This window comes from Otolemur garnettii, unplaced genomic scaffold (assembly GCF_000181295.1).
Source record: "Otolemur garnettii isolate 467f Iridium unplaced genomic scaffold, OtoGar3 scaffold00012, whole genome shotgun sequence".
In the NCBI taxonomy this organism is placed as follows: Eukaryota; Metazoa; Chordata; class Mammalia; order Primates; family Galagidae; genus Otolemur; species Otolemur garnettii.
This window is the reverse complement of record NW_003852407.1, coordinates 18,244,490-18,257,543: the sequence shown is the minus strand read 5'-3', so window position 1 is coordinate 18,257,543 and position 13,054 is coordinate 18,244,490. Positions and strand designations below refer to the sequence as shown.

The 13,054-nt window shown below is 32.0% G+C and overlaps 1 protein-coding gene across 1 annotated transcript in view; it reads right to left on the bottom strand.

The window, feature by feature from the left end:
- Nucleotides 1-13,054, bottom strand: part of CCDC178 (coiled-coil domain containing 178) — a 388,120-nt gene that overhangs the window by 309,440 nt on the left and 65,626 nt on the right. The window contains exon 9 of the mRNA XM_023510168.1: nucleotides 10,026-10,179. Within this exon, the coding sequence (XP_023365936.1) occupies nucleotides 10,026-10,179 (154 nt within the window). The remainder of the gene's footprint in view (nucleotides 1-10,025; nucleotides 10,180-13,054) is intronic.

The window sequence follows — 13,054 nt, the reverse complement described above, 5'->3', positions numbered from 1 at the left end:
TTTTTTTTTTTTTTTTTTAGTAGATAGAGTCCTGCTCTGTCACCCCCAGCTAGAGTGCCATGGTATTATCATAGCTCACTTCAACCTTAAACTTATGGTCTCAAGTCATGCCTCCTAAGTAGTTGGGTCTATAGGCACATATCAGGAGGCCTGACTAATTTTTCTATTTTTAGTAATGACAAGGGTCTCCCTATTGCCCAGGCTGCTGTGGAATTCTTGAGCTCAAGGCTCATCGTCCCAGATATCTTTTCAATTTCTATATAGTCCCCTCCATCTTCAAGTCTGCAATGGCTGACTGAGTCCTTCCCAAGCTTTGCTCTCTCTGACTCCACCTTCTTTCTGGCACATTTTTCTAATTTTTTGTGTTCTCATTTGAGTTCTGCATTTATGGACTCATAGAATTAACATTACGATCCAGGATTAGCTTCCAATTGAATGGCACTGATTATAAACATAATTATACCTTCAAAATTCCATCTCTGTGATATCTGCAAGCTTGGTACCAAGACAGGTATCATGCGAGGCCCAAATCCTGCCAACCACAGTTCACCCAGTTTGGGCCTCATGACCCACTTGCTATTCATATGCATATTACTTCCACTTCCTTTGAGAATGACCACACATCTCAACCCAGTTGCCCCAAAGTTCATCTAAATGTCATTGCCTCTAATATCCAAAATCTCAAAATCTAAATTAGGTGCAGTTGAAGCTAGGGGTATGACCCATCTTGGGGCACAATTTCTCTTTACCTGTAGACTACTGAACCTAAACAAAGAAATTATGGCCTCCTGGTGAGCCCAACATACATATACATATTCACTTCATAGGGTACAAGCCAGAGCCACAATTTTTTTTTTTTTTTTAAGATAATCACTTCTCTATTTTTGGCTATAATGAAATGGTTGTGGGGCAATGCTCTTAATGTTCCTTGAGGCTCTCTTTATTTAAGAAACCTGAAAATCAAATCACAGCCTTCTAAAAGGAACTTCAATTAAAATGGATTAAATATATTTGTAAATTATACCCAAACATCTTAACTAAAATTTTAGTATTAATACATAGAATGTTTTTCTATGATATACAAAACCACACAGCAACTAGAAAACCTGGTAGCATTTTAATCCTTTAAAGATTATTATTATAAGCAATCAACATTAACAGTATTTAATATACAGAAATTATTTCTAATGGCAAACTATAAAGTACAAAAAATTTTGCGGGACAAGATAGAGAGATATTATTTGTAAATTTTCATGGAAGATTCATCTAAGAGTTAATCATATAGCACCAAATGCATACAAAATAATAATTATTTTAAATGTATGCTATTTAAAATGGGACTAAGTTTTCTTAGGTCACCATTTCATTCATATCAATTACAAAATTTCCAAAATCTATCTCTTTTACATTAGTAGGTATAGATAATATTTGCTAAAGACAAAAATTAAGGAATTAGGATAAAACTAAAAAATAAATTAAATCACAAATTATATTGAAGAAAAGATCCCTTTAGATTTATCAGTGAAGTCACTAACAGTCATTACATAATTTTAATTATGTTTATAATAATTTTCAAAAATTATTTTAGGTTCAAGAACTTATATAACAATATCTAAATTATATAATTAAGTAAAGTATGAAAATAGTAAAAACCCAGCTGGTAAACTGTGAACAAGTTGCCGTACAAGTTTCAATATTCAATGGGATAAGTCTCTTATAACTCTAAAGCAGTAATATTAAAGCCAATACATCCATTTAATGAAAGGTCTTTGAAGAAGTGAGTTGAAAAAGAGCAAAGTTAGTTTTATCAAGTTTGGAAAATATGAAAATCTTGGTAAATAACTTAACCCTTCCCAGAAAGATAAAATTGGTGATTCTTGCCTGTGCTTCTGGTCCTTCTGATCCTATAAACATGGTTCAACTTTTATCAGTTTTCCATCATAAGAATATTTGATTAAAATAAGTAGTTGTGTTAAATTAAAAAGTCTTAGAAATATTTGTCATAGTTTCTTTATAATGCTTAAAACTTGAAAATATCCTAAATGTCAAGTAACAAGGGTTCAAGAAACCAAGTCATTAAACGTACATTGTCAAATGTAGGATGCTATTGCAATAGTTTTATGTAGCATAAGAAGTAACATACTATCAATTACTGTATGCATATGATAGCATCATTTTAAGGTATATTACAAAGTCTGTGTCTCTGTATTAAATGATCATAGAGACTATATCTACATGGGAAAATCACAGATCAGATCAGTATTTTCTTCTGTTTTGAATATATCCTAAATTTGAGGAATGAACATTTAGCATTTGTGTCATTCAAACTGTCTCTTAAAATAATTTTAGACCATAGTTCGTATAATTAATCCCATAAGATTCTATGAGGGTGTAAGGAAGAAAACAGAATCCATTTATAGCAACTGCAGTGGAATGTGGTGGGGAGAGGCCAGGAGCCTGACTGGAATGATCTTTAGTGAAATGAAAGGAGAGAAACTGGAGGCAGTGAAGATAGAAATGCCTTTCAAGGAGCTTGTAGCAAAGTAGCTCTGGGGTAAAAAAACTAATATATGTGTATGTATATGTACATATGTAAATATATACACACACATATACAAAAGCATTAAGCATTCCAACAGCAAAGTGAAAAGTAAAAAGAAACAGAATAAGTCTAAAGATAGAAGGACTTATAAAAGTACATATTAAAGGATGAAATATTGTAGAATTATGAAATACAAGAGACATCTTTTATTAAAAAAAATCAACTGTTAATAATTTGAGAATTTAATTTAAGAAGTGAACAACATACATACAATTAGAAGAAAGATGCAGGGAAAGTGTAAGGGAACATTTTATATCATACGATGGCAATACATTTGAAAATTTTAATCCACTTAGATTACTGCCGGGACTGTTAAAAATATATATAGCCTGATAAGACAATCATGTGATGACCTAAAACAATTGCCTATGAAAAAGAAAATAATTCGAACACCAAGGTGTCCTATACAATTTTTAACAAACAGTTGCTTAAATATATATTAATTTCCCAAGTAATAAGAAGGGAAAGAAAGCTTCCAAATTCATTTTATAATGCTACCATAATCCTGATAAGAAAATCTATCAAATATAGCACACATTAAGAACACCGGAATACAGACACACTTATTAATATGAATGCAAAATCTTAAGTAAAATACTTGCAAATCAAATCCAGCAGTAAATTGAAAGAACAATAAACCATAACGAAGCTGAGTTCATCCAATGAATTTAAAAATGGTTACATATTAATATAATACATCATCTCAATAGGTCAAATGAAAATCTCTTCAAAATCAACTTCACAAAACACTGCGAACACTACCACAAAACATTTTCTCTAAATCAACGTCAATTTCTATATAAATTGCTTTTATAACCTGATTATATTTAAATAATCTTTAGCATGATAATCAGTATATATTTGAAATCAACACGTAGATAACACTAAGCATTTGTTGAAAATAAGAGAAAAGACAATAATAGCCAATTTGAATAGTTGTCTGTTGAATATGTTGTATATATGCCACGTACACATAAGTATAGAAATCCCATGATGAAAGGAACATCACTTGTACTTTCCTAAGTGTTATCATATTTTATCTACTCAACGTATGACTATCATGTCGTGCAGCAATGTTACTTTCACAGTCCAAACTCCTGGGTGGTAGTTTGACTCTACCGCTTAATAGCTTTGTGTATGTGAGAAAATCATTCAGCCTCTCAGGCTAGTTTCCTATTGGGTAAATTGTTAATATTAGGTACTATTATTGTCTTGTCCATTTTTGAAATGCGAATTACTTAAGCTGAGTAATGTTGAAGCAAATATTCAAATCAAAGGCCTAGCTGGAGGGGTGTTCTGTGGTTGGATTTACACTGTATAAAATCTAGAACAATAATTTTGTAATGGAAATGAACTTTATACTTACTAGAATAGTGCTCAAAAATTGTGAAAATGGTATCTTAAATACAAAAGGATTATAATTATACTATGTCTACAACTTTTCTCCAAACACTGAATTACGACAAAAGAATTTTGTGTGCCTATGCCACTGTTCAATAAATGTCAAATCGTAAACATTTCTAAATCCTTAAAATGTATTACCTTATCAAATGATAAAATAAAATGTATACAGATTTTTATATCACAAGAAAATAAGATAAATGCTGATATTGGTTTCTAAAAAATAATTTCTGAACTATGGGGAAAAAGTATAAATAAATATTGAAAGGGATTTATAGATAAACTTTATTGTAATTTTTAAAAATAATTTTATCTTGACATTATTTTAAAGTATTTAATTTCAAGTTGTCTTCTAGTTCACAAAAGCTTTTTTTTTTGTAGAAATAAAAAGGAAAAATGTGTTTTCATCGATCCAACAACAATATAAATTAGAGAAAAGTGTGTGCTAATGAAGTAAAGAGTCTAAATTGGAAACACAATATGCCTTGAAATTTTTAAAAATTAGTCAAGTTGTATGTGCAATTAGGCAGCACAAATCTTTTATATTTCTTTTGAACTAGAAGTTGCAATTACATACCAAAATAATAATGCATGACAATAATGCACATCATTGCTTTTAATTGAGTGCTTCACATGCACTCTTTGGAAATCTAGCTTAAAAGTTTTTACAATAAGCAAAATGCAGGAGAAATTAATATATCTAGACTTCTTCATGTTGTCATATTCCCTGGAAATTAAGATACTCCCAAATGATTTCTATCATTGAAAAATATTACTAACCTTCTAAATACATTCAAAATTCTTCATCAAAAATAACATTCTGTTACAATGTCAAACTAAAGAGGGCTATACTTAACCTTTTAGAGGTGATCAAAGCAATTTTTAAAAAATGATTATAGGTGACCAGGTGCAGTGGCTCACGCCTATAATCCTAGCACTCTGGGAGGCCAAGATTGGTGGATTGCCTGAGCTCAGGAGTTTGAGACCAGTCTAAGCCAGAGCAAGACCTGTCTCTTAAAAAAAATAACTGGGAGTTGTGGCGGGTGCCTGTAGTCCCAGCTACTTGTGAGGCTGAGGCAAGAGAATCTCTTGAGCCCAAGAGTTTGAGGTTGATCTGAGCTGTGACGCCACAGCATTCTACTGGGGGTGACTGTCTTTAAAAAAAAAAAATGATCATAGGTTTAGTGAATAAATTTTTCCTCTTTGAAAATTTTTTATTAATGGTAATATTTTTATAGGTGATAAATTTCAGCATGATTAGTAAATTGAGGTCATAATTATCTGACAGCACTATATAACTGTATATTAAAGGAATTATACATTTCAGAAAGATACATTTATTCTTTGAAATCATCAAGGTTTTTCCCTCTGCATACCCTCCCTTCTTTCCTTCCTCCCTACCACCCTCCTTCCTTTGTTTCTTCCCTCCACCCCTCCTTCCCTGCCTTCCTGAATTACTCACTTATTCAACAGGCACTGATTCAGTGCCTACTATGCAATAGGCACTGAACAAACTGTGCAGAGACAAAACAGGAATTACAAGGCATCGCATGCCCTTAAAAAAGTTATAGTCTAGAAAGGAATAGACAAGTAATCATTTCAATAGAGTGTTACAACTGCTGGTGAGAGTTCATAGCAGACAAAAGAAAGTGAAGAGATGGTTTCACCAAAGTCTTTTCCTTCCAAGTGGAGGTTTCAAACAAGTAGATGCAGCCAGATAATGGCAGGATTAAGAGGATGAGCAGAGTCAAATACATATATCGTGAGGAAACACCATTTGTGAAGAGCTGGGAGAAAGCAAGTATGTGGCACTTCCAAGTCCTCAAGTTGCTTCCCACAGTAGTCAGAGGGAAAGTGTAGCAAAGGAGAGGCTGAGAGGGAACCAAGGGCACCCTGCTGCAGAGAGACTCTCTCTTCTATCTCTTTAAGATTAGTTTCTCCCAACTCAGATCCCATCTCATCCCTCCTGATACTTCAGGCAGTCTTTTTTAGATTAGTGGGTTTTATTTTTCTCTTTAGTTTTGTATTTTCAACTTTGTCTATCTCTGGAACCTTTTCTATTGCTATGCAGCAGTGTAAGTCATTCTCATATTAATTCAAGTTCATATTTACTACATTGAATGCATGAAACAAAATCAAGACATTTTAAAATATAAATGAAAATTAAAAACAAAACTCTGAGAATCTCAAATCTAGACTCTTCACTGAAAAAAATTTTTTAAAGGTATAGTTGAGTAAAAAGAAAAAAGAAAACAATTAGGTCCAATAAGCAGAAAGAGTTGGGTGGAAAATATTAACATGGAGATGAATATAAGCAAAAATTTATTCTATAAATTAATAGAACATTATCTTAATAAAGAAATAAGCAAAGACAATAGGTATAAAATGATGGAAAAGGCAGTGGATAACACAGTCCTTAAACTGTTCAGGAAGTTAAAGATTTTGGTTATAGTTAATGTTTGGTAGGCAAAATGTACATTCATAAAACTTTAAACCTTATAAATAAAAGATAGCATAAGAAAAAAGCTCAATTCTAAACATCATAAATTTGGTTTTATGCAAAATATGGCTTAAAATTTCATAAAGCAAATAATGAACAGTAAAAATGAAAAAGTAATAGAGAAATCTACTATCTTGCTGAGATATTTTAATAAAACTCTCACAGGAATTGACAGATAAATCAGAAAATGACTCAGAAGTGTAAAAGACTTAAATAACACTATTAGCACAGTTGGCAAAATCAACCTACTTAGATAGTACTGCAAAATCAGATAAAATTTTTTTATTCTACTTTTTTAAATGCAATATTTATGCAAGTTGCTCATATATTATAACATGAATTAAGCCTTAATAAATTTTAAATAATTTCTACTGTATATAGACTGCTTTTATGAATGTGTAAGAATTGCATTAAAAATTAATTTTAAAAATGACTTTAAAATTTAGTGAAGATGGAAGTGTTAACATGCATAACACAAATCACAGGCTGATTTTATAAAAAGAAAGCTTGCTTTCCAGAAAGCTTCAGGGAAACTGGCTAAGGTCCAGTTTAGAAAAAATAACCACGTAAAGTCAAGAGCTAAATCACTTGGGTGTTTAGGAAAGCCTATCATAAAGATGTTATTTCTTCCCCAAATAATCCATATGCAGATGCAGCTTCAATCACAATTCCAACAAAATTTCTGAAAAAAAAGTAAGAAGATTACACTGAAATTTTGAGTGGGCAAGGGTCAAGAATAGCGTAGACCTCATGAAGAAATACACTGGAGGATTCCCCATAGTAGTAAATCAAAGCTCATTAAGAAATTTTAGTAATACAGACGCAGAGTGTTGAGGTAAAGAAGACCCAATAGATCAAAGTAAAAAGTAAATGGGAAAATAGAGGCACAAAAATACAGAATCCTGACATGTAACAGAGGTAGCACTAAGTACTAATGAATAAAAAAATACAGTAGTAAATGGTATTACAAGAATTTATTTTTTATACTTAAAAAAGTAACTAGAATCTCACTTCACATCATACGTTAATTTCATACTGATTATGCATCACATCTGACAAGCGAGATATGCATTTCAAAAGCTCCAGAAATAGTTTATTACTTACAAATGTATAAATAGAACACAGAGTGAAGAGAAAAATAGCCTCACTTTGGAGGGTATTCTAATTACAGTTTGTTCTGAAAGCATCATGTAAATATGAAAAGCAGAATTCAAAGCACTTATAATGAATTATCAAAGAATGTTTTTATGACCTGGTATTAGAGAAAATTTCTTAAACAAGTTCAGAAAAGCACAAATTACAAAGTATTTATGCCCGATAATATATTAAAGTAGAAACGTCTCTTCATCAGATGTTACCATGAGGCATTAAAGACAAAGTGAAGATACTTTTAAGATACGTAACTCTAAAATGACTAATATCCGTAATATACAACAAATTCTAATAAATCAACAAAAAGACAGTCACTCAATTTATAGGGGGAAAGCAAATCACAAGGTTTTGCCAGAAAAAGAAGTACAAATGACTGCCCCCCAAACATTAAAATATGTTCTGACCTATTAGATACAACTAAAAAGCATTGTAACAACTACAGCAACAACAACAAAAACTTAAACACTAGGTACAAAAGCAAATTGGCATAAGAATTTGCCTATTTTCTTTTACTATAAACTATCATTTATTATTACTATTTTATTACTTTCATTTACTCTAGTAAAAAGATACAGCAAAGAAGAAAGTTTCATTTTCAAGAATAGTGAGTCATAATGGAAGGTCAAAGTGTTTACAAACATGAAAAGGAATCAATACAACATTGCTTTTCAGAGATGAATGGCCCCAACAACCAGGAAATCCAGGCAGCCTCCAAAACTGAGTATGATACCATGCTGACCGCTGCCAAGTAAACAAGGACCTCAGTTCTAAAACTGCAATAACTAAGCTATGTCAGAATAGATATTATTAGAAAGTCAAAAAATCACAAGTGCTGGTGAAGATACAGAGAAAAGGAAACTTAACTGTTGGTGGGACTATAAATTACTTAATGGTATAGCCACTAAGGAAAACAATATGGAGATTCCTAAACAAAAACTTAAAATAGAGTTATCATATGGTCCAGCAATCCCACTATTGGGAATATATTCAAAAGAAAGGGAATCAATATGTTGAAAAGATTGCTATACTCGGTGTTTATCTCTGCAGCATTATTCATGATAGCCAAGATATGGAATCAACCTAATTATCAACCAACAATTGCATCGATAAAGAAAATGTGATCTGTTTATCACAGCTCAATTTACATTGCTAAAATGTAGAAAAAACTAAATGCCTACCAACCCAGGAATGGACTAACAAGCTGTGTACACAACATGGAATGCAGTTCAGCCATTAAAAGATATGGAGACTTTACATCTTTTTCATTAACTTGGATGGAAGTGGAACATATTTTTAGTAAAGCATCACAAGAATGGAGCAGCAAGGATAGAATGCGCTTAATTCTAATATGAAGGTAGTAGATGATCTAGGGTGGGGAGGGGAATGAGTGAATGGGGAGGGGGTGGAGGGTGGGGGTTCATAATGTATGACCCACCTTTTGAGAGTGAGACACAATCATAAGAGGGACTTTACCTAACAAATGCAATCAACGTAACTTAATTCTTTGTACTTTCAATAAATCCCAAACAATAAAAAAAAAAAGAAAGAAAATATGGTTATATACACACAATGGAATACTATTTAAGTCATAAAAAGGAACAAAATCCTGTCACTTATGGCAAAATGAATGAGCCTGGAGGACATTATGAAATAAGCCAGGCACAGAAAGAGGAATACTGGATGTTCTTACTCACTTGTAGAAGTTAAATAAGTTGATTTCATGGAAGTAGACAGTGGACTAGCCTCTAGTAAGAGTAACTAGAGGCTGGGAAGGGCAGTGGAGTGGGGGGAGGGGTTGGAGAGAGGTTGGTTACGGAATACAAAATCACAACTAGACAGGAGGAACAGGTTCTAATGTTGTCTGGCACTGTAGCATGAATATCGTTAATAACAATTCATTGTACTTTTCCAAATAGTAATAGGGGAAGATTTTGAATGTTCCCAACACAAAGAAGTGACAAATGGTAGAGAAGATGAATATGCTAATTACTCTGATTTGATCATTACACTTTGTATACAGGTACTGAATTATCACACCGCATCCCATTAATATGTCAAATTCTCATACTGTATCCCATGATTATGTCAAATTATAAGAGGAAAAAAAACTGAACAAGCCTAAGGGTAGATTAATCCTAGAGTCCACAGAATGAAATGTACCCAGAATTCTGATTCACAGAAATGTTGAAGTAATAAATGGGTGCTGTTTTAAGATGTCAAATTTGTAGTAATTTGTTATTCAGAAATTAAAACACTAATATAGGCAGAAAATTGGCTAAATGGTAATCAATTATTAGCAGATAAATTTTACTATTTATAACTCAGAATGAAAATCAAAATTCTTTTTATTCTTAAATATGAAAAACTCACTGTTTTGGTGAGAGATTCCAGTTCCTCTGTTGTGGACTTTGTTTCCCTTAGTACTTCAGTCACTACATCTTCTTGCTCCTCAATGTTAATGTTAGCACTGTGTATTGATGAAGCGTAGTGATCACAGAGATGATCAAGGTTATCTATTTGTTTCCTAGGAGGAAAAAAAAAAAAAACCACAGTTGATTTTATCCACATTAAAAAGAAAATTACGTATTAAGTTATACTTAAATTAGCTTCTGGCTTAACAATATGAATTGGTAAAATTTAGTAGTTTCTACAGTTTCTCCTATCCCAAAGCAATTCCCAGTTCCTAAAAAGTACTGCTTAGATATTAAGTAAATAGTGAGAAATAAAAGTCACCAATAGTATTTATGTTTCCAAGGGGAAGAAATCGAGGGAAAAGTAATTTGCAAATGACTTAAACCATTTTTTGACTTGATTTTAGGTGAAGGACTTAAGCTAGTTTGGGAATAGAGAGATGGAAGGGCAGTGAAGAAATAAAGAAAAAGAAAGAAAGGAAAGGCAGTAGTAAAAAGACCCAGCAATCATAGTCCTCACAGTCTCAGACAGTGGTTCTCAACCTGTGGGTTGCAACCCACAGGAACTGTGTTAAAGGATCGCAGCATTAGGAAGGTTAAGAACCACTGAACTTAAAGGGTAAAATAAAGAAAACTGCCACATAGGTAAAAGAGGAATTATTTAAAGAGAAGCAGTTCTTCTATCACCCTCCACAAGGAAAGCCAGTGCTAATCTGTTAACCACATAATCTTTTATCTTATCTGCTAAGTAGAAAACACGTTCCAAATATAAAATTCTCTTTAACCAATGGTATGGTTGTTTAATGTAGGAAAGAAATCATAGTAATACAATGATAAAATACCCATTTTCATAAAATACAGATAAGTCCAACTTTCTGTAAGACACCGTAAACAAAATAATAGACTAGGAAATTTATTTGAAGCCCATATAGAAAATCAAAGAGTAAATTATTTACCTGGAATAAACATTACAAATCAATATGAAATAGAATAAGTATCCAAAAGGCCAAGGTACAGAGAATATAAGCAAGAAATTCACAAGAAAATAAATGCCAATTGCCTACAAATATGTGGTGTGTTAATTGAACTGGCCCAGGTTTTCATGCACCAATTCTGATTCCAGAAGTATAATCAAATAAAACTATAAAATGCAACTTCACTATGGAAATGAAAATTAAAGCACCAAGCAAATAGACAAGAACAAAATTTTTGTCTGTCCTTCCATGTCTGGACAGTGCAGGCTTACCTATCAGAATTCTGTAATCCAGGTAGGTAATGAGAAGGGGGATCCCTCAACATTCAAAATGTCTAAATCTGCCTACATTTTCTCCTACTGAAATTAATTTTTCTTCACACAATTACATCTATTGCCTCTGGTCCAGACAGTAAACTAAATCCCTTTGCCTGAAAGGTAGACAACTGCCCAGTGTCATTCAATGTTAGTCACATTTCCCAATGAAGTTGATGCCACTAAGCCCTCAACTCTTTGGAGAATTTCCACAGAAAAAGTTTGCTATTATACTTGTCTCCATTGGTAGTTTAAATTTCATCCTTCCTGTATCTGCTAACCCACAATAAGTTTAGAAAACTAAGAAGAATCACTCTACCCATTGTAAAGAATTATACTCTAGTTCAACAATCAAGAAAGTGTGGTATTGGCAGAGGAACAGACAAATAGTTCAATGGAACAGAATAAAGAATGCAAAAATATGGCCAACTGATTTTTGACAAAGTTATAAAAGCAATTCAAAGAATTTAACATATGACCTTGAAATAATTACATATTCATTGACAAAAAAGAGAGAGCTTCAGCCTAAATTCCTCACTTCACAATTTAACTAAAAATGGATCACATACCTGCAGTATACAACTAGAATATTTTTAGGAGAAAACATAAGAGGTAATCTTTGCAAGTCAGGTTTAAGGTGAGAGTTCTTATGCATGACAATAAGCACATGATCCACAAAAGGAAAAAAAAAACTGGTAAACTGAATTTAATCGAAATTTAAAGCCCTGTATCATAAAATATCTTCATAGAGAGATGAAAAGATAAGCCTTTTCTCAAACATTCAAAATGTTTGCAAATTACACATATGGTAAACACAACTTGCATCTTTACTATAAAAAGAATTCTCTATACTCAACCATCAGAAAACATACATTCTAATTGAAAAAATGCCAAAAACGCTTGAACAGATGCTTCATAAAAGAGAGAATGAATGCAATAACAAATAAGTACGTGAAAACATGACTGCCCCAATTGGCCATTAGAAAAACGCAAATTATCATATTTTGCCATGTATAATGCACATCTCCATTTTTTGGTCCAAACTTTCAGGAAAAAAATATTTTTTTAATTCTAATTTTAGAATTTTTAATTTTTTAAACTTTTAATTTAAATTTTTTAAATTCTAAGTTTTAATTTTTTAATTCCAATTTTTTGTTTACATTTCAAAACATTTTTTGTATTATAAAATAATTTTAGCATTTATTTTTTAACACAGAGATATACTTTCAATGCATAAGCATACATAAAGGAATTAAAAACATTTACAAAAGAAAGGAATTAGTACTACCCATGTATAATGTACACCGTTTATTTTTTTCCTCAAAAATTTGGGCAAAAACTAGTGTGCATTAAATAGGGAAAATATAGTAAACCCATAATGAGCTATCACTACAAACCTATTAAAGTGTTGGAAACTAAAAAAAAAAAAAACTGTCATCTATCATAGAAAGACGAGATCTCTCATCTGGTATGAATGTAAAGTTCACACGACCTTGGAAATCAGCTTGGCAGTTTCTTACAAAACTAAATTTACACTTAACATAGATGCTATTAATTATTTATGCTCACAAAGATACTTCTATATAAATATCTACAGTGACTTTATTCATAATAGCAAAAAACTAAAAACAAACTAAATGTCCCTCAAAGCTATATGGTTAAGCAATCTCTGGTATACCCATACGATGGAATCTTACTAC